At 36.1% G+C, this 22,426-nt stretch overlaps 1 protein-coding gene across 2 annotated transcripts in view; it reads left to right on the forward strand.

The window, feature by feature from the left end:
* The window catches only part of LEMD3 (LEM domain containing 3), a 41,496-nt gene extending 19,496 nt beyond the window's left edge, over positions 1-22,000 (forward strand). Inside the window, exons 4-14 of one of the 2 annotated variants that reach the window (XR_010999083.1) lie at positions 5,559-5,626; positions 7,478-7,557; positions 7,638-7,786; positions 8,421-8,522; positions 9,491-9,593; positions 9,830-10,008; positions 14,802-14,926; positions 16,547-16,628; positions 19,302-19,407; positions 19,498-19,576; positions 19,815-22,000. Coding sequence is in view for 1 of the 2 variants with exons in the window: in XM_068190107.1 (XP_068046208.1) it covers positions 5,559-5,626; positions 7,478-7,557; positions 7,638-7,786; positions 8,421-8,522; positions 9,491-9,593; positions 9,830-10,008; positions 16,547-16,628; positions 19,302-19,407; positions 19,498-19,576; positions 19,815-19,978 (1,112 nt within the window). In the remaining variant the exon portion in view is untranslated. The remainder of the gene's footprint in view (positions 1-5,558; positions 5,627-7,477; positions 7,558-7,637; positions 7,787-8,420; positions 8,523-9,490; positions 9,594-9,829; positions 10,009-14,801; positions 14,927-16,546; positions 16,629-19,301; positions 19,408-19,497; positions 19,577-19,814) is intronic. The other variant, XM_068190107.1, reaches the window with a different exon arrangement.
* The last annotated feature ends 426 nt before the right edge of the window (positions 22,001-22,426 follow it).

Raw genomic sequence — 22,426 nt, forward strand, 5'->3', positions numbered from 1 at the left:
GCCCTCTAGGGGCCATACAGTAAACAATGTACTTACGTGGACATAAAGGTTTGGCACATAATTTCTACATCCATGAAAGAAAGGGAGTTTTCTTTTTTAACTGGGGCTTACTTCAATACATGTAGACGTATACAAATCTTTACCTGTCTGCCTTATGAGGAAGAATTTGTATGCTCCAAGACAGCTGCTTTCTTCACCAGGTCTCAAGATGCATTATTCTCTACTAGTCTATTTCTGGCCAGAAGGATCTTCAAATGCTTCCTTTTGAAAAATATAACTATCCTTTCTGGTTAGGTGGTACTCCAGACTGGAGCTGTAATGTGAGATTACCTGGTTGCTCAGTTGAGTAGCTTTCATACGTTGTCTGAAGAAGGACCTAATCCGTCTTTACTTAGACAGAAATTCTCCTCAATGCCAAGTTTCTTAAGATGTGAGAGGGAGATGTCTGCCATCCATTTTTGAATACCATATTGCCATAGACCTGGCACAATATCTGGAAGCAGTTTAAAAGGCATAAAACAGAGAAAGCTGCAAGGGAGATGCAGGATTTAAGAGTGTTGGTCTTGTGCACAGTGCACCGCTTCAAAGGAGAAGTTAAGGAATACAGATTTACTCAGAGTGGTGCTTTTCAGGTCTCTTTGTCACATACTTGGAAAAGTTTCTCTCATTTCATACTTGGCTATGAATCATTTGTTCATGTTATAACTATTAATATTAAAAAGGCAGGCTGGAAACTCGAAGTATTCTGTTCTGTTAAGCTTTATTCAACATCTTGACTACCATAAAGATGGTCCCCTCAAAATTTGGTTTCTAGTTCTGTTTAATAAAACAGACTTATAATTTTTACTGATCTAGTTTCTTACCTTGTCAACTTCAAATGGAGAGCAAGTGATGGGGCTTTTATTTTAGAAAATAGAACATGAAGTTTTTTTTAAGGAAGAAAATGTCAGAGTAAAGTTTGTTAATTTTGAGTTAATATGCCATGTTCCAACTGTAGATACCTATTCTGGACTGTGGTGCTCCAATATGTTGTCAAATTATTTCATTGTCAAATATAGAAATAGGTTGCCTTTAATGCATCACTGTTCTCAGAATTACTTGGCTGCCAAACCTACAGTGAGTAAATTTTTGCCTCACAGGAAACTCAGAGCTAGATGAGCAGATAGTGCTTCTCCCTTGAGTTGAAGTTTGTGTTCCTGTGTTCTTATCTTGAATGGTTTAGCCATTCTTCAAAACAGCAACTTTTTATAAACAGTATATATTTCAGTACCCAAAACTTTTTGCTAAAACAAAATATCTGCTTTTTTAAAATTAGAGAAACTTCAGGATATGTTAATTACTGGATATCTTGGTCTTTCTTGGAGAGACTTCAATACATCACATCCGTTGTCAGTCAGACTTGCAAAATGAATAAATCTAACCACTATATTCACAAGAAGCAACCAGCTACCCAGGAGTATGACCCTTTCTTGTAGTTAAGGGATTTTTTAGGTAGCCATTTCTTTTGCCTGGCATTCTTCAGTGAGGCAGTCTATCAGATTTAGACAGTTTCCTTTGTTTCACAGGTCCTTGAAGATGCAGGGGTGAATTAGACGTTCATATGTAACAATTTCATACCTTAAAAATCCATGGCTGGGAGTAAATCGTGGCAAAACACCTCATGTTACTTAATTACTAATTTCAAGTGTCAGCTACTGTAGCTGATGGCTGTCACAGGCTCTCTGTTCTGTCACTCTCCTTAATCTTTAGTTTTCAGGTAATTTATACTGTGCTGTTTCCAACCAGTAATTAAACATCTGTTTAGCAAGTTCTGGTGTTCTGCAGTGTTACTGAACTGTTGAATTTGCCTTTGGGAGATTGGGCATTCTTACTTTCTCTTGGTCTGCTTCTGCTTTTCTTGAGCTCCCCACTTTAGTGTTCTGCTGCAAGTAACCTGAAAACATAAGACCTACTGAACAAATGTCTTGTACACTGCTTGCAGTTTGTATTGGTGGCCGTATCACTTCAGGCTATAAGCTAGAGATCTGTGCTAAATCCATGTCTTCCTTGAAATATTAGATTTGGTATTTTGCTACCAAGTGAGAAAATTATTTACAGTGTAAAGCAAATGCTTCAAATTTTTGAATATTTCTGTTGCCTGTATATGCTGCAGCTCATAAATTAAATGCCTAAATGAAAGTCAGTTTTAAATATTCTAGCCTGCATGGAAAAGAAGATCTGACTTGGGTTTCTTTATTAGAAGCAGTTGAGACATAATAAATATCTCTTTAGAATTGAAACTTTAGTTGTTTTTTGGTAGTATTTCTAGAAGAATTCAACTTCTTAAGTGGCTTGCCCAAATACACTAAGGTAGGCTAAAGTGTAGCTTTGTGGTCCTTGCTGGGATGTGCTACTTTTTGCCTCCTTTCAAAAGCAAAGGTTATTTGATTGCTCTTTAAATTGGTGATCAGTACCCAAGGAAAGTGTAACCTCAAAGATTCATGCTTTCTAAAGTAAGCTCACAGCAGACATTATAACAGAGGGGCAGTTTTTACAAAGAGCTCGGATATATCTTGCAGCAGACTTGTGTAAAGTTTTTTTGCCTGTGCTTCAGTTTTATTCTTGAATATAGGGCCTCAAATGGAACAGTGGGAAGCATTTTTGGCTCAGACTATGGAAAGTGGGTTTCCAGGCCAAGTGGTTAATGATTGCACCAAAGTTATTCAAAGTAAGCCTTCATTTGCAGAACTATTAGCTAACACAGTGACTGAAATGGCATATAGGAATATCCTGCTGTTGCAGTAAAACAGAAGGTTGTCTGGCTTGTGAAATGCCTAACTTTCTGCAAGCTTTCAAATTCATGAGTTTCTCAGAAGAAAGCTGTTAAATGGATCTCAGCAATGTGTTGGAACAAGAAACTGTGTCTCCAGTAGCTTTTTGTACAAGACTGAAATTCCAAAACTCTGATTAGCTTACTTTTTTTGAGAGTGGGAGACAAGGTGAAAGTGATTTTTATTCCTCTCCCCCCCTGTCCCAGTATTGCTTGAGAGAAATTTGAACTGATGGGCCTTAGACATTGTCAGAGCCCAGGCAGCAAAGGTTTTGTTAACTGTTAAACTTGTTCAGAGGGAATACAGTTTGAAAACAATTTCAGCAGCAGGACTGAGAGGAAACTGTCTGCTGATTTCTGAAGATGAGACCAGAAGCTGTTAAGTCAGTGTGCTGGCTGGGTGCTGCATAAACGTAATTCTTGGAAGAAGGCATATAAGATTAGCATTTAAAACTACTAAAGTAATTCACTAGTCCCCTACCCAAGGAAGCTTCTGTCCTGTTGTAAAAGGCAATGCTGTGTTCTCAAAAGGTGGAAAATCCAGTATGAACCCTGAAACTTCTTTATAAGAATTCGTATTTTTCACAATCTGTCTCCTCCTTGTGTGTTTGGTTTGCTTTCTCGTCTGTGTATTAACTTCACCCTTTTTATTCTGTCCCATTTATTTCATAACAGAGCTTTTCTGCTTATCTAAATAATTAAAAAACCAACCAAAGAAAAGCTTCTTAGCAGAAGGGTCTCATCCCTCTTCTCTCACAAGCTGTTTTGTTCAAAGTATGACTGACATGTTTTCTCTGTATTAAAAAGATCCCAGAAAGACTTCAGGTCTTAACAAACAAGAGAGAAGACTTAAATGTAGGAATACCTGTCAGACTTGCTCATATAATACAACTTAATATCAGATGTAAATTGTACATAGGGCTTTTACAGAGGTATGTTTTGGGTTTCTTGTATTTATTCCATCAGTTCTAGATTTAAAACAATATGTTTACACCAGAGATGGTATGAGTATGATGTATAGTTATTCCAAGTCTGCTAATCTTGAAACCTGAAATCACTGATGATTACACATGTAAATTTACAGGCTGTACAGTTTAGGCTGTACAAAACCAAAGTCTGCCTAAATTACATAGGAGAAAAGCCCATAGCTCCAATTCAGGTGCTGAGTTCTAAAATTAGAGTGGGTTTTTATGAAAGTGGTGTCCATTTTCAGCAGTGATCTGTCTAGTTTTGCCATTTCAGTAGACTCGGGCACTTTGAAAGTCTTAGATGTTGCATGCTAATTTTCAAGTGAAACAACTTGTAAAGTTTTCTGCTCAGCACTCGATTGAAAATGCATGCATGCACACAGGCTTCGTTCCAGCAGCGCTTCTTGGCCAGTTAGCATATGAGCACTCTTACAAAACACTGTTCCTATTTCTCTATATCCCAACAGTAAGAGCATCCCAGTTACGCTAATGTGCTTGCAAGGCCAAATTCTCAAAAAATCTGTTGAAGTGTACTGAACAAAACTTCAGCAGTCTGAGAAGGACTTTGGCTTCATAGAAATGTGTATTTCTTTGGAACTCCAGATGAGTGAGGCATGAAGGTGCTTCTCCATAACTTGCTAGTGTTTCCTTACTTTTGCTCACATTGCCTTGAATATTCCTGTTTGTGCAAGGAGCTAATACTTGAAATTGCTTTTTAAAAAGTATATTCCAATATAAGTGAAGGTTTACATTTTACAGAAGCACCAGTATCTTAAATTTTCTTAGCCTTGCTATAGCTTTGGGAATAGTACAACTTGGCATAGATTGAAGAAGGTAAAGCAGGCATAACGCTGAGCCAGTGAAAGACTGGGTTTGTTGTTTGCTATTTTATTGTTTTGGAACAGTAAAAGCATAGTTGCAGATGCCAAGATTTAGGGTTTATTTTAAATAAATATCAGGGGGAAAAAGTGACTTGCTATTGCTGACAGTTCTTCAGAAATGAGGGCCTAGTGATAGATGAAAAACTGGTGTTAGACCTTTTCCTTTTCTGTATAGCTTTCTGTTGATATGACTGTCACTACTTCCTCTACTTTTTTTTTTTCATTACATGAACCATGTACCTTTAGTTTAGCAGAGAAAACCAGGGAGATGATGGCACATTGCTCTGAGGACTGACTATGCATATAAATACCTTATTTCCTGGCTACTTCTGCACACATTCCAAAACCAATAGAAGATGTTAAAAGTGCCCGTTTCAAGCTACAGTGGGATTTTGTGCATGTTCAGGAAAGCAATGAGTTACCAGAATAGGCCAATCTAAAATGCAGTAACTTCTTAGTGCTTGAAATACTATGGATATATTTCTACTGGAACTTGGGCTCTATAAAAGATAATACAGGTTTCAGAGTTAAAGGAAAATATCTGGAAGCTGAGTCAGGGTACAGTAACTTTTATGGTAATGGTGTTCTGATAGTTCTTCATACTACCTATTCTGCTTTTGGTGTAAATACCAAAATACACTTTCTGAGCAATACATGAGAGCATATTGCTGTGATTTGTACATATTATTAGTTCTGAAAATCATAGGGGTTTTTTTAACTTCTTTTAAAGGAGAAATCCGTGCAGAGTTTTTTTCCATATTTTTAGTGGAACCTATGAGAATTACTGTACTGCTATGGCTGCTTGTGTAAATTTTGTTAACCATAAGCTGGTGTTTAGGTGATTTTATTTTATATAATGCTGTAATAAATAGATCAAAATAAAAGTTTTCATTTTACCAGGGGAACATGAATGTGGCAGCTCTATTCAAAGAAACCTTTCCGTCCAGGAGGCAGCTGCATATTTAAAAGTAAGCAAAAGAGTTGTTTTTCATTGTATAGAAGATCTGTATAAGTTAAATTTGTAAGACCTGTTTTCATATCTAGTGTATTGACTAAAATTTCACTTAGTATTGAATATTATTTGGAAATGATCAGAACTGATGACTTACTTTAGCACATGCTACATATGATTTTTATTTGGGGATGTAATGAGCATTTGGGGAGAGGGAGGGTAAAAGAAACTGACTTAATTGCAATGAAGGTGTAGCTAGTAGTGCTTCAGTGACATGCAGGGCTTTTTTCTCTTTTCAGTAAAACACCAGGAGATTATTTGGATTAATGGAAATAGTTGACCAACATGAAAATAATAAATTTATAATACTCAAATATCTAGAAGCTTCTCCAGAAATCACTGTATTGGTCTTTGAGACTTAAAAGAAAAGGATACTGTTTTCCATTCTTCATGGAGAAAGGTTGATGGGTAGATCTGGGCAAGCAGCCTGACAGGCAGCAGCTGTTTGGAGAGGCTATTCATTAATGCTTTAAATAGAAATGGTCAAAAAAAGGCCTTTTTGTTAATTTGATCACTGTGCAGTATTATGAAATCCCACTCTCTGTTCTTGCCCTTCCTCACTCCCCAAATAAAAGATGACTCTTGCCTTGTCTTGACAGCTGTAGGGTTTATTTTAGCCTACGTTGGTGTACCCTTCAGTGGAAAACTGCTTGAAGCTTTTAAGAGGCAGTGTGTAAGATTTCTTTGATTGGATGGGGAGGAGTTAAACAGATGTATTTAATATACAAATGTGTAGAAATTTTATGTTATGGCAAACATGTATGTAATAGACAAAAAGGGGCAATGATTTAGAGCATCCCAAAGAAGCTGTTAACACTTGGATTATGGTTTGGATAATAATCTGTATCTGTTAAAATCAGTGCATTGTGGAAAAAATTAAGGTGATGCCCTAGAGCTGATTGTCTTGCCTATCTGTTATGCTGAAAGACTGAAACTATTTACTGTTGCCATAACTGTTTTAGCTCTGCTAGGAAGCTGAAGTTTAATATGAAAAATTGTTGCTTTGTAGGAAGTCTTATTTAACTGTGCAGTTGCTTTGCAGAATTTGTGTGTTCGGTGATAAAATTTTCAATACTTTAATCTCAAAGGTAATATAAAACCATTACTGTCTTTTCTTAAGTACTTATGCTTGAGTTCTAAGCCAATGTGAGGTTCAGAGGAAAGATGAAAATAAAACTTTTTTGGGACTATAATTTCAAATACAACAGTAACTTCCATTTTCGCTTTTTCTGCAAAAGAACATGCAGGATGAGCTATGGAGAAAGCCTTAGCTCAGACAGCAGTGCTTATCTTATTAGAATTGATACCAAATATTTTTTTTAAAAGTCAATGTCCATGTAGTGATGTCAGTTCTTGATCTACAAATATTGGATTTTTTTCAAAATATATGTTAAAATTATATTTACTCAAGCTTCTCAAAAAAAAATGGAGCATGGAACTGCTTTTATAGGAGGCATTTCCAGTGGAGTTCGGATCTAGTTGAAGTTTTACTCTCGGAGTAGATTACCAGTGATCGCCGCCTAGTGGCTCAATGGTTTTTTCTTACTCTAGGTTAGAGTCGTGAATAAAGCAGTGAATGTGGCTTGGCTTTTCAAATAGTCCTTAGTTTAAGGGATGCTGGTGAGTCTTGAGAACTGCTTGTAGCATAAATAGATTTACTTTATGCAGTGAACACATACTCAAAATCTGAAGTATCAGGAATGAAACAATATAGTTTGACTACTGATCTGTGCAGTATCTCAGTTTTATTGGCATGATAAGTTACTGGTTATTTATTAAATTACTGATTACTATTGTATTTTGACAGAATTTAGATCCAGAATATGAAAGTGTACTTAACACATCATTACAATGGATCTTGAATAGTGGGGAAGATGTTGGCATAAAGTAAGTGGTGTTTATTTCTTAATTTAATTTCTTCTAAGAGAATGTATCCTTTTTCATAAGCACTGTATATTTTTAAATAGGTGTCTCAGCAATGACCCTAATAAGATGGATGTCACTAATGTGACAGACGTGAAGTATCTGGAATCCACTAGTCCAAAGATGTCTTTCAGGTGTCGTTTTCGCCGTGCGTTTGTTAATGTAACTCACCGATTATCAATATTGCTTTGGGGTAAGTTAATAAAACAGTTAATCTTTTTTTGTTCTAACTCATATTTATCTAAGTGCATGGGGAAAAGCAAGTTTAGAGAACATTTTATTCAACCATAAAACTTTGAGTTTCTCTTGGTATCTTGATTAAATTGGGGTTTGATTTGCATTTCTGTTGCACCACTGTATTTCCACACTGGTTGTTATCATCTGCTTCTGTAGTCAGCTGAACATATTCATTCTTTGGGAAATCTTTTTCCCTGCCAGAGCAATATCTTGTGGCTTTCAAAAGTTCCATGTTGAACTGATCAGAAAAAGCAAACTGTTCCGTAAATAGATGATAGCCTTAATTTTGAGGATATTTCACTGTTGTTCCAGGACGTTTAAAAAGTAACTGCAGAAAAGATGATCTGGGATACTGAGCTCTTCTTAAAACAATTAAATGTTTTCCTATAAGTAACTGCTCTTTCAAGTGGAAGAGTTTCTGTTCCTGTGTAAGAGTATAAAATACAGACAGCAAGTACAGTGTATTTCACTAGCTTTGGAATGTAGAGTGCTTGTTAGATAGTTCAGTCTACTTCTGAAGTATGCCCTGTAAAATGTTGAATATCCAATGCTCTAATACTGTTTAAAGTGTACTCTGCATGTTAATGCAGGTATAGCAATGGTTTGGGGAGTCTTACAGTACATGAAATACCGTTGGGCAAAAGAGGAAGAAGAAACAAAGCAGATGTATGATATGGTGGTGAAAATCATAGGTATGGCATGTTCAGTTGTGTCTGATATATCTGTAACAGTGTTGTATAAGCTTTCAAAGAACTGTTAATTTAGTTACGTTTCTTCATGTTTACTAGTTGTCATGCTGTTAGAGTTCTTGGTCCATTGTGTTCCATGTGTTTTGTTTCTCCCTTTTTCTTTTTTTTTAAACCCCATCCTTTAAAACTAATCAAAGCTTTTGACATAAAGCTTGTAATTTGTGAATTACATCAACATGGCTATAAAGTTGCCATTGACTTGGTAGTTTTTTGTCCTACTATTGAATACAAATACAAATGCAATGTTTGTTTACTGAAGTATGGTTTTTTCAGCTAACTTCAGTTAAAATATTCACTCCAAAAATGTATGGTAGCTCTCAATACCATCCTTAATGGTTTTTCATAGAAAAAGCTGCTTTTTAATTAATTACTTTGAGCAGAAGTTATTTTGGCAAAATAGTATGTGTAACTAAATCCCCTCTTTCTACTTGAAGCCACAATGTTAGCAATAGGTTCTGTTTGTAGCCTTGTAGTCTTACTTAAGTTGTTCTATTACTTTCATTTATGGTAATCACAATAAATACAGAGATGGTAGAGAAATCAGAACTGTTCTATTTTAATCATGTGTCCACCTTTTTTGTCTGCAAATCAAGTTTTGTTGAGGTCGAAGGAAAGCCCTTTATTTTCAAAGATGGCCATCTCTGCTAACACTTAAAAAGTACTGATCAAGAGTAACTGTAAGAACTACCTTCCTTTACTTTGAAGTTGTTTGGAATACATAGATATACTGTTTGGTCAATTTTCCTTAAGAATGGTATGGAGAAAACAATGTTTCAAAATGCCAGAAAACTGAACTATTGAAATTGGGAGGGGTGTTCAGAGTAGGTGTTAATTGCCAGAAGTGATACTTTTCTTAATGTTTGCATGAGCCACATAGTTATCAGTTTGGTTTCTTTTTATGGTTTCCTCAGATGTTCTAAGAAGCCACAGCGAGGCATGTTCAGAAAATAAAGAGTTGCAGTCTTACATGCCAATTTTACATGTGCGTGATTCTCTAATACCACCTCAGGACAGGTACGTTCTCACTAGAAGTACTGACAGGGGGGAAAACCAGCAAAAATAAATTGGTCAATTAACTAATTTCAGGTAGAAATAACTTAATTTCTTAATAGATTGCACAGTGTAGTATTTTGGTGTTTACAGTTGGCACAGGTGGTAGGAAAAGCATTGGATTTCTCTTACACATGGTGGATGTCAACTATGCAGGTTGTTATAATGCTAAATTTATAATTCTTGCTTCAATTTTTAAGGAGGAAGATGAATAAAGTCTGGAACAGAGCAGTTGACTTTCTTGCAGCAAATGAATCTAGAGTTCGTACAGAGACACGAAGAGTAGGTGGTGCTGAGTTCTTGGTTTGGAAGTGGATGCAACCTTCTGCAGCATGTGACAAAATTTTAGTAATACCTTCGAAAGTGTGGCAAGGCCAAGGTATTGAAGTTATATTTTGCCGATATAATTGTCTTAATTTCTGCATCTAACTTACAAATGGTACTCTGTTGCTTGAAAACAAGCATGAAAGGCTTGTTTTCTCTCATGCATTTAAGGATTGATATGAACTGTCAATGCTATTTCTCTATTATCTTGTTCTATGAACTTACTTTTGGTGCATTGTCTGTCTTGTTTTCAAGGGAAATGAGCTTTTTTGTTATGGCTACTGCAGAAAAATGCAGTGGGTATTTAGCCAAAGTGAGTTGCTTCTTCCTTTTTGTGAATTAAAAAGAAAATATTCTTTAGTTGATCAAATTCTGACGTGCCTTACGCTTACTGTTAGTAATGTAATTGGTTGTATATGACAGCAGATAAATTGGATCTTGCAGACTTAAGTTTCCTACAGTTAAGTTGTCAGTAAGGTGCCTAAAGACAAAGTTAGGAGGAAGAGATAATTATTTTAAAAGGGAAGCTGCCAGGACAAAAGACTCCTCAATTAGGAAAATGTGCATTTGGAACATCTAATAGTGTTAGATGTTCTAGCTCTGTCATAAATGTTTTTCTACACTGTATTTTTTTTTTCAGACTCTGTGGTGTAAAGCATTTACTTTAATAGAGAAGGCAGTTTGTCATACATGGATTTTTCAGTGGTTTGTCACTTTTCAGTTTTATCGTGAAACCAAATGGCAAGAATCTAGTAGGTTTGCAGTTATATGTCTGCAGTGGTCATATTTTCCTGGTTTGAAAAATCTTTCTTGGTTTTTCTTTCTACTTTTCTTCATGTTAAGCTTCAGGTTTTGGTTTGCTCTTTTATTTTTGGTCAATGAAAAATTGGAACTATGGGACTTCTGGTTTGCATTTAGTAAAGAATGGTCATTTCTATCTCTGCCCGAGTGTGAAAACAAGTAATATCATTATATACTTCTCAAACTTATACTACTGGTTTTAGCATTACACTTCTCATTTTAAGTAAGTCATTGGAAATAAGGGCTGCATTTTTTAAAATACCATGTGAATGCTACTGCAGGCTTGAGGTTCTGTTTGCAGTAGTAGTAATGTGGCATTCTACTGTAACCAATGTATTGCTTGATTTCTCAATTTCTCAAAGTTTTCATGAGTAAGATGTGTATATGAACTGTATTCAAGGAGTTGTGGAACCTTTTCTTTCCAGGACATTAGGGATGTGCAAGTGCTTTAGTTGCAATACAGAAATAGTGGGTTTTGGCAACAGCTGTTTCTGTTCCGTCTCTGAGTACTGCCACAATGGAATTTCAAACACTTAAATTGAACACAGCTTCTGCAAGCTATATATGTATTATAAATCTGAATCTTCTACATAGTGTATTGTTCAGTGCAGGCTGGGAAGCATCATGCTCTAGTTTAAATGTGCTGCTCATTTGCTCTCAGTTTTTCTTGTCCTGTTTGATTGCAGTGTAAATCACTCCATGACATTCTGTTCTGTATTAGAAATCGCATTGGATTCTCCTCACCTGGAGACGCCTCAGTGTGTGATAACTCAGGTGGTGTTTTGCTACCTGTAATATACATTCAAGGCTATAAACAGAACAGTGGTCTCCAAAATTTCCTAGAAAAACTGCTGTAGTAGTTACTGTTAGGTACCATCCCAGTTTGAGCATCTGATACCTACTTCAGCATATTGCAAATATGGACAGAATAACTTGATCTCTCAGCTGTACCTTTTATCTGTCTGTTGCTTAGAGTATGTACTAAGACTTCCTGTTTTCTATTGCATAGGATATATCAAAATCCATTATGTTTCAGTTCTTTTAAGTGCAATTTTTCTAATTTTCTTGTTATGTTTGAAGTTTAGCAAAGATCTTTGAAGAATTGAAATTGCATACTTCAGCTCTAACAGAAGGGTGGGGAAATGGGGTGGCTGAAATGACAATGGCTCACGACAGCAGGCAAAAGCAATTTTCACATGCAAAGGCTGTTTCTATTTTGCAGTCCTTGTGTTCAAATGACTGTTGGAAATACTTCTATTGCATAAGTCTCATGCTTTTTGCACAGCTATTTCTTTCCTGATGTTAGAAATTCTACATGTATGTGTTACTTTCTTCCTTTCTTGGAAGTATACATTAACTGGAATTTAAGTTCATACTCCAGTTCTGATGTTTGAATGTAGAAGTTTATAAATCTAGATACTCTTCAAGACTGCTATGCCCTGAACAGATTCAGCATATAGAAAATCATAATGAATTCTTGGGTCTGAATCTTATGAATAAATTTCAAGTTTGCAGTTTTTTAACCAGATCTCAATCTGGTAGTGCTCTGTAGCAAAGAACAATACCTGAGCATGTGCAATTGAAGAACAATCCCTTTTCAGAAAGGCCTGTTGGCATATACAAGGATATCCATGAATGATAGCGTACATTTTAACTGTGGGACCGTAGCTTGCCTGAGATCTAATGCCTGCTGTCTGTTAGCAGTGTGTTAAAGTATCACTGTAACATTTTGTCCAGTCCTTCAGGATGCAGCCTGTGTTTTGACAGTTTAGTTTGTATTTATTTTTTTTCTGGATCAGAATAAATTCTGGTGCCATCCCTTTGAAATATTACCTACTTGATACAGTAGTTGTATTTGTTAAAAAGAAAAGAGTAGGTAAGCTAATTGTAGGATGGGCAAATGCAATGTTTTGAAAACAGTGTACCAAGAGAATAGTCAATTGAGAAACAATCTTGATCATGTCAAGTGATTTAATTAAATCAGTGGAGAGAACCAATTCTAGTGTGTTCAGTTTGCTTTTGAAGGAACAGATACAATTGTCCTATCACACCTTTGATAACTGGAGCTCTGAAGAGAACTAGATAGGCAGGGCTGCAGTGTAGCTGAGCTAGCAGTACAAGCTGAAGTTCCTTGACAGCTCTGGAGATGAGATAAAAAGGTTCTCTGAAGTACCACATCTAGGGTGATATTTCATCCTGCAGCATGGAAGATAACCTGTTCCCTTTTGTGAATGACACCCCTCCTCCCTGGCTTGTGAGAACATAATCCTTTCTCTGGACAAAAACAAACTAAAAAATCCCAAACCACAATTATACTCTTAACTATTGCAAGAAAACTGGATTTCATGCTGCTTGTAAAATTCTGTATCCATCCTATGTTTGTCTTCTACAGCTGAATTAACTATATTAAACCTCAATTCAGCCATACTCTTCTCTTTCGTAAGATATTAATTTCAGTATCTTCCATGTGTATTAAAGAACCTCATGATATGTGAAAGGGCATAATTTTAAAATTTTCAGGTAATTGTTTCCTCTTTGTGTCCTCGCCTTTGATAAGAAGGGTTAGTACTTAATAAATTGCAGTGATCCATGGCTTAAAACGGAAAAAAATTGTTTTAAGAAGCAAAGCTACCTATATTTGAGGCAAGTGTTCAGCCTTATCAGGTTCATCCAATTCACATCTAAAGATATTTTGGGCTGTCTTGTAACCCATGGTGATCGTACTTGCAAATTCCTTTAGCAATAATATATTAGTAATTCAAGGGGCATGGAAAGCTGTACTACAATGTCTTTGATGTTCATTTTGAAGCCAGTGCCAGAGACACTTCTTCCATCATAGACAGTGATAAAGGGGTTGACAAAAGCACATGTGTTTAGCTGCTGCTGCTCTTCAAATCTGGAATAATACAGTGGTATTCAGTTTAAGGTAGCAAAACAAAGTGCATTGTGAATGAAATGAAAAGTAGCTTCTGTTTCTTGAAAGTGCTTAGTTATCCCCAAGGGGAATTTATGAAAGTCCTGAATTTTTTCCCACCAGTGACTTACTGCAGAAAGTTGTGTCTCTGCTTTCCTATTTCATCTCTACCTTTTTATCTTCATCTTGTAAGCATTACTCCTTAGATCTATATAGAAAAAGGTGTGAGATGCTTAGTTAAGTGTGTAGCTTGGACTGTTGTCCTGCAAGAATGTCTGCTTATGCCTTTACCAAGAATATTTTGTATGCTCCACACCAATGTAACTTTTCAAATAATCAGTACTGTGTTCCGAACAGCTTTGTCACTGAAACAACTTCTTTTGGGGGAGGGGGAGAATCAGTTGTTACAGATGTGAAATGAAGTTCAAGTGACATCAGTTAACTATGCTATTTTCAGTTTTGCTGTATAGGTACAGCATTAACTTGCCTGTGTCTTCTCTATACTCTCTTTTTGGTGCCATTTCTAGTAAACATATTAAGAGTTATTATTGTTGTAGCATTAATTTCACACCTCACTGATTTCCATGGTAAATTTTTCACTTATACATGAAAAGTTCCATCTAAGTTGCAAAAATTACTTTTAATTTACCATGATTTTGAGAAGTTTTTTTGAGAAAAGACAGAGTTCATCTTTATTTTCATATACTGCACTGCTCTGGGCACACTTCTCTACCAGTAGGATGTTACATTAAGTTAGAAGCAGTTTAGTCTTGTGCTGATGGTAGGCTCTGGCTGAAGTTATATCAGTTAGCACCTGAGATCTTCCAGTCAAAAGGACATAAAAGTTATTAGAAACTGGAACAGGCAAAGCTTGGTTTATATAGGTAACTACACTAAAGGGTGAATTCCCCATTTAGTTTCTTTTGGATAGCTAAATGGTTTAGCTGCTTCCATAAATATCACTATGGATTTTTTTTTTAGTTCATAAACAGCTTGCAGAAATGTTGATCCTCTGGGTCTAGGATCTCTGCAAACAACCTCACCATTCTTCATCCTTAGATTAAAACCATGTGCTGAATAAACCTAGTTACAAACAATCAGCACATAATTTCCTCAACCCCACACCTTTTCAGGTCCAGGTCCATGACTAGGCCACCCCAGATCACCTTCTCCAGTATGGTGTGGTGCCCCAGTGTACAATATGCTGGTGGCATTTCACCCCACCCTTGATCTGCTGGAGCCAACCTCCATAAGTAAGGTAAGTCCATGTATTTTTCAATGTTGCTTAGTTCTGTAAAGTTTTTATTGTATACCCTATGTATAATTTTTAATAAGGGGCAAAAAACTTTACAAAACCATGTGCTATTGAAAAAGGACTTGTCCTTAAACTATAGGCAGCTTAGAGATAGATACAGTGTCACCAGCATATTTAGAAATCTGTTCCCAAGAGAAAAACAGTTGTTACAGGTGTTGGTGACTTGCACTCTGTGTGCGTGTGTATTCTTAATAAGAACATTTCTAGTTATGTGGGGAACTTGCAGTAGGTTTGATATTAGAATTGGAGGGTAGCTTTTCTAATTTCTGGTTGGTAATTGTATTTCATTTGTCTCAGGAATTTATATAAGATGGAGGTTTTCTATGCAGTATCTCCAGGCAGTGAATTTTCTCTTGGTTAGTTCTTGTCTTTCACAAGCAGTGTCTTCCATATGACTTAATTTTGTCTGTGTGACATGGTTTTTGTTTGGGTTGCAAACAGAAGAGCAGCAGTGTTCATGTATTTTGGATATACTTTCAAGATTTTAAAAGATCAGCAGTAGGATGCACAAACATCTGCCCAAAACAGACACTTCTGACCCTTGGAATGTAATATCTTGAATATGTCAAGAAAATTTTTCTAAAGTAGGATTGCAAAGGAGAAGCATTAGCAGCAGTTTGGAGCATCATTTTTTGTTGTTGAGATTTTTAATCTTATGCTTAAACTCTTGAATCTACTTATCTCATTCTTCAAAGTAAATTTTCCTTCAAGCCTTGAAAGCTGTTTTACTAGGCTATCCCCTTTCATTTCCACTGCTGATTTGTTGGTCCTTCTCAAGGCAAGGAGCTGCCTTATCTGAATCTGAAGTGCTCCTTGATTCCTTTTCTCATGGTTCAGTCTTCTCTTGTGACTCTGACAAGTAGAACTTGTGAACTTTAGAGAAGTTAATATTTATTTTAGGATTTCAGAATGTATTTCATGGCACTGTTCAGCTTTGAGTTACTCTGATGTTTTTGATTTTCATTTTTCTTCTTATATCTGTTTTATCCTCTGGTATGTCTCATTTCAGATTTTTAGAAGCTTCTGATCATGTGTGATCATTTAGGGCTATAAAAGCTCTGTCCTTGTAGAGCATTCTTGACATGTTACTGCACTACAAATATAATGCGACATCCATCTTAAGGTCTCCTTATTTATTCTCCAGATGGGCAGCAAATTGTCCCAAAAGTGGAAGAAATGAAAATTTCATCTGGCAGTTAGAACCGTATGGTTAACTTCCAGTTCCAAAAATTCACTCCAGGGGTTGTGTATATCTGTCTTTTCATGGAGATGCAGTGGAAATCCTTTCTTTTCAAGTATATGGTATTTTTAAAAGTATCCTGAATTCCTTCCATGTGGCCTGGATGTAAGAGAGTGCCTTAAATGTAGAAGTTTTAAGTATAAAAAATTCAGCTAAATATGGTATGTTTTCTTCAGTGTGGTAGAAAACTGTGCAAAACTAATTTGCTTGAATATGAAATGAACTTTCTTCTGAGTAAAACTGGAAAGGTATTAATGTATAAAGTTGACATTCTTTCAATGGTATCATGCCTGTAAATAATTAGTATTTATTTTTCTTTCTAGCATTTCATCTAGATAGGAGAAATTCACCACCGAACAGCTTGACACCCTGTCTAAAGATTCGCAATATGTTTGATCCAGTTATGTAAGTAAAACCAGTTATCTATCTGAATTTCTGAATTCTTTTGGAAGAATGGGAGATCAATTCTTACCTCTGAGAGGAGTTTGGAAGAAGAGAAGAGACATGAGCATGTTAAAAAACACATGTCTTTTAAAAAATGTTTCTCTTAACATCTATGCGAAGACATAAAAAAATCTTAACTGTCTGTCTTCTGTCCTTCATTGTATTGCTCTGTGTCTTTGGCTCACTTCTTGAAGGATGTGGCATATAGTCAAACTATTTGGAGCAATGGCTGATCTTTCTCCATTAATTAAATTTGTAAACGTTCAATTGTATCAGCTGACAGAGGAGACTTGTGGCCTGACAACAGATTATAAGTTTTTTAAGTATTGTTCAATATTCTGGAGTGTTTGGACTGCTACAAAGCTTGCACAGTTTGTATTTAAAAGGCTGAATTTAAATCACTTATTACATTATGGCACTGTGACTGCCTAATTTTGAAGCAAATGGATTTTTGTAGTGGGAACAAATTAGTGCTGCGTACTGGCTTCTAATGCTCATGTAATTCTCATAATTCTGAAGTATGTGCTATGTATGGATAAGTAAAAAGCCTTGTTTCATGTACCAAGAGCTAAGGAAAAATAATTAATTTTTTTGGTAGTCTTTTAAATCTTCATCTGCTCCACTATTTTGTTATATCCCCTTTGGCTCTGGAGTAGATCATCGTAGGAGTTGAGAACTAACACATCGGTTATGCCAGATAATCCTGTCTAAGCTTTGAAGTCTCTTTGTCCACTGTAAAGAGATACAGGGACTCCAATAACTTCTCTGGAGTAAATTATTCCTTAATGTGATTATACAAGGCAAAAACACATATGCTCTGTCTTACAGGGTACATGTGAGATGCTACCTCAATAATACAACCTATTGATTAGGACAGGAAATAGGGGAGGACATCAGAGTACAGACACAAGTGATTGCCAAGTTTGGATGTATTTCTTCAGCCTTTTTTCTAGCCATGTTAGTTCCTTGCCTTATTAACTGAAAAGCTATTAGTTCATTTAGCTGAAGACCGTGTTACCCCTAGCATAGAGAAGTACTCCAAAAACCTTTTCTCAATGTCTTTAAGATTTAATGACTGGTCAAAGACACCAGCTTCTGTGGCTTCTATAATAATTTTCAGGTTGCAGTAGGGTGAGCAAGACTGAAATTTCAGGGGTTCTTCTTGAAGCAAATTGATCCTCCTGTAGGAGGATTAAAACATGAGATTTGCAGAGAATTTTAAGTGATATCAACATCCTTATTGTCCTTGCTTTGAAGGAGTTTTTGTGAGCTGTATTGATTAGTCTGAGTGGTACCGAAATAAGTCAATTCCTGAAGCTTCACTGTAATATTTATAGGTATGTTGTATTGGCTACTTTCCTGTTTCAGAATGTTAGCAGTTCAAAATGTCTGCTGTTAATGGAACTAATTACTGAGATGTTATTTTGTCAGAACACTCTCCCATTTTAGCCTATATCTTTGCTGTAAGCTTCAGTGATTTCAGTATTGACCCAGTCCATGCCCAACAGGTGCATTAAAAAGCCTCCACATTTATAGTCTAGGAGTTGTTGTGTTTTGACACTTGTCTGTAGTGCTTATGTCCAGTCAGCTATTTTGAGCATTGCAACTTCTAATACATTGACTTTTTGTAGACCTTTTCTTTTGGAAGTTGACCTAGCTCCATTACTGGACTGCTGGATTACGTTCATAGTGAGATACTTCATCCAATTCCATATTGTACTCCCTAGTGCATTCTTCTTCTGTGACCTGTCTTTCAGAGGATTGTTACTTAAGGAAATAGTTTTTATCATACCCTTGGAATTTTCTTAAAGAAAACACAAACAGAAGTCCAAAGCCCTCAGTGCAAGACAAACTGTATTATTAATCTGCTTGTGTCATTAGAGGGAGGAGGCTTATGTTCTTGTTCCAGACCTGAAAGGGATGAATACTTTCATCCACCTAAAACACAGGATGTACCAGTCTGTGATTAGATTGTCAAGTACTGTTTTGATGTTTGCTGTGGGTGCAAGGTATGTTTAGCAAAACTAGTTTTAGCTGCTCTTACAGTGACTGTACACTAACAATAATTACTGAATTCCTTTCAGCAATACACCAGTAGCTGTTAGAAGCAGCCCCATGAAACAGGTCTTTTTTCTTGACTTGAGAATCATCTGGGAATATACTGGTTAACTTGTTTTTATTAATGTTAGCACAGCAAATAATCATCTCTCTACTGCCAAAAGTCAGGGAGGAATCATATCAAGGGAACAGCTTGTCCAGCTTTTTCACTTGTACATTGTGAACCCTCACATCACAGCATCAGACTTTGTGTTTTCTAGACATTTACTGTGCAAGGCAGTAAAAGTTTTTTTAACTATCAGTCTAAGCACCACTTGGATAAGCCCATTTTAGGACAACACCCCACCCCCCAAACAGAGGTTATTCCTTTTGATTTGTAGGGTTGAATTTTCTAAAGTGGACTATAGGAGCCAATTTACAGTGTATTCAGTAGAAAAGTACTTAATCTGTCCCAGAGGCATTTACCAGAAAATTATGTAAAGTTACAGAGAAACCAGACTCAGTAGGGAAGTATGAGAATGTTGTGAATGTTTAAAAAAATTACATAATCCTTTAAATCTTCCATTGTTTGCCCAGGGAAATAGGTGATCACTGGCATCTAGCAATTCAAGAAGCAATCTTGGAGAAGTGCAGTGATAATGATGGAATTGTTCATATTGCCGTAGACAAAAATTCACGTGAGGTGAGTGTCTTTCCAGTAACATCTTAATACTTTGCTCATCCTTTCCAGCTGGGCTTGCAAAAAACCCAAATCCCTCTTTCTCTTACTTAGGGCTGTGTATATGTCAAGTGTCTCTCCCCGGAGTATGCTGGAAAGGCTTTCAAGGCATTACATGGCTCTTGGTTTGATGGTAAGGAATGGGAGTTTGTCAACAAAACATGGGTAGAAATTACCTGTGGGTGCAGAAGATGGGTGCAGTTGGAGTTCTTTTAAATGGTGAAATGTTTTGTATCTAAAATATTGAGCTGTAAAAAAAACCACCTGGTAAACTAATTTTGATGTAATGACATATTTGTGTTTTACATCGTAAAGCAAAATGCAATAATAGTAAACTCGAAGGTTTCTCTTTCTGTTTCTTTGCCTTGTAGGAAAGCTGGTAACAGTAAAATACCTGCGACTAGATCGGTATCATCATCGTTTTCCCCAGGCTCTTAATTGTAACACTCCACTGAAGCCATCAAACAAACACATGAACTCTATGTCACATCTGCGTCTTCGGACAGGCACAACTAATTCTCAGGGAAGTTCCTGAGAAAACTTTCTACAACTTCTAGGACTGTTACTTGCAACAGGAATATTCCTGTTTGGCCGCCGTCTTCCTTTTTTAGTGCTTTTTGTATGTAATACTTTAAAGAATTAAATAAAAATTTGAACGTTCCAGAAGTCTTGTTTCCAAAGGGACTTAGCAATGAGGCAGTAATACTGAGCTGACAAAAAAGAGAAAACAAGTTGTTCCACAAAGTTTTCTGGGGCTGTAGTAAACCGATGCATTTAAGTTTTGCATGAGGAATACCAATTTCATTATACATTTGCAGATGTGGTGACGTATTTTTGCACCAAGAAGTGTTTTTGATAATACAAAAGCATGGAGAAAAGAAGACTTCCTGTATTTCCATAGTTTCCTGTGAAATAATCTTGTGGGTATTTTGTAACAAGCAACCTACAGTTCCTGATGATGAATAAGTTTAAAAAAAAATTCAGTCAATATTAGTTTTCTGTTGCTATATAAGAATCTTTTTCTGCAGCTGGGGTATGGGGAAAGAGAATTTGGCATGAGTGGTTGCATATTAATGTGAGGGAAGATGAACTGATTGCAGATGTACTGGGTTTTGTATATAAATGTAAATGCTGGTGGTGGCAAAAAGGGTTGTGTTCTGTGAGGATGTCTGCATCAAAGCAGCAAATAAGCTTCCTATTTTATTCAAAACCTATTGTTTTATATGGTTTTGGCTGTACCATGACAAGAGGCCAAATACTTAAAAGTATTGGATACAGGTTAAATATCTTTTATAGGTTTTATATAAAATACCTGACTGATTTTGTGTGAAAGGTCTGATACCAATTGTAATGAATTCAAATTTGTGAGCAATAAAGAAGCAATTGGCAGATACTGGAAAAATATTTTGTGAAAAGCTGTATTTATTATTACAAGTGTCAGGGCTGTGACAAAATACCATTGGATTAAATGACATTCCCAGTATATTATAACATGTTTTAATTATCCATTTATGTGTTAAAATTTTAAAATTCCTTCCTTGCAACAATTTTGGCTCATGCAAACTAGTGCAGCTGACAGTAAATCTTGTGATTCCAAGCTTGTAAATTTACTAATGTTTACCTAGAAGTACAAAATTGTTGCTGAGAAGCTTAGTTGCAAATCTAAGATTATTGGCTTTACTAATCCCCACTTCTACAACCATTTTACCTAGTTACCCGGCTGAACATCCTGTAGGAGGTGAGACTGGAAGCACACCAGTCCCACAAATTTTACTGAAACTCACTTTATTTTGTAGATATGATGGATCTGCAGCATGAACTTGCACAAATAATGCACGTTTTTCCTACAGTTAAGTAAACATGATGCACACTATTTTGCAACAGGAAATCCTATTGTGCCTTACCTTTGTGCTTTTGTGGGCACCATGTTTATTATTGGAAAGTTTGTTAGCCGAAAAATTTTAAATCCTCGGTTTTATGTCTCAGATGCTAATGAATGAGTATATATAATATATAATCAGCCATGCAGAATTCTACTTACCAAGGACAAGTACATATTTTTGATGGGTAAGTAGATTGTGCCAGGTCTGGTAGATTTTTGATGAGTTTTATTATATACATATATGTATATGTATAATATACATGTATATGTATTATATATATGTATATAAACTAATTTTGTTGTATTTGATGTGCATCATAGTGATTTGTTAACCTGACCTTAGTGACCCCATTTTGTGACCTGTTGCAAGAGTGAATGTAAAAATAGCTGTGGCATTTTAAAAGGTCGCCTCGATGCAAATGCATCTATCTTGCTTCTAAGATATATTTCTTGTAAACACTGTACATTTTAATTGTAATATGTACTATTATGCAGCTTATTTTATCTTAAACTGTTAAGTTGACCGATATCCCTTCCTGCAAGACAGGGGAATATGTATAATATCTGAACATTTGAGAAAAATCAGATGTTTGTTGTAACTTGTCACCCGATCCTGTAAAAAACAAACAAACAAACCAAACCAAACTCGAATTAAAGGTTTATTAGGGGTTTTTATATGTGTCTCACCTTCTAGATATTTGGGTGTCTCTGACTCAAATGTTTTTCTTATCTGGGATGGGGGGAGAGATTGGTTTGTTACAGCCATGTAACTAATTCTTAGTATTTGTTAGGATGTGAACAGGTGCTGCCGTGAGCTGACACACAGAGCCGAGGTTCACATAACTGTCAGCTTGACTTTTGTCCTGATTTTGTACACAGGGAGTGCAGAGTCATTACCTTGCTTCCCAAGTCGTGGACATGCTCTGTTGTCTCCCCTGTTAAGGACAAGGGTGAAAAGCCTTAACCTTGTGCTTTCAGCCTCTTTCTGGTATTTTGAGGTATAGAGAGTCATCAAAGCGATTTTGTAGCAGAAGAGGCTGGCTTCTTTTCCTGTCATTATCTTATGCTTTTTTGAGAATTGTTTTAGTGACAGGTTGAAGG

The sequence above is a fragment of the Anomalospiza imberbis genome, chromosome 5 (assembly GCF_031753505.1).
Source record: "Anomalospiza imberbis isolate Cuckoo-Finch-1a 21T00152 chromosome 5, ASM3175350v1, whole genome shotgun sequence".
Classification (NCBI taxonomy): Eukaryota; Metazoa; Chordata; class Aves; order Passeriformes; family Viduidae; genus Anomalospiza; species Anomalospiza imberbis.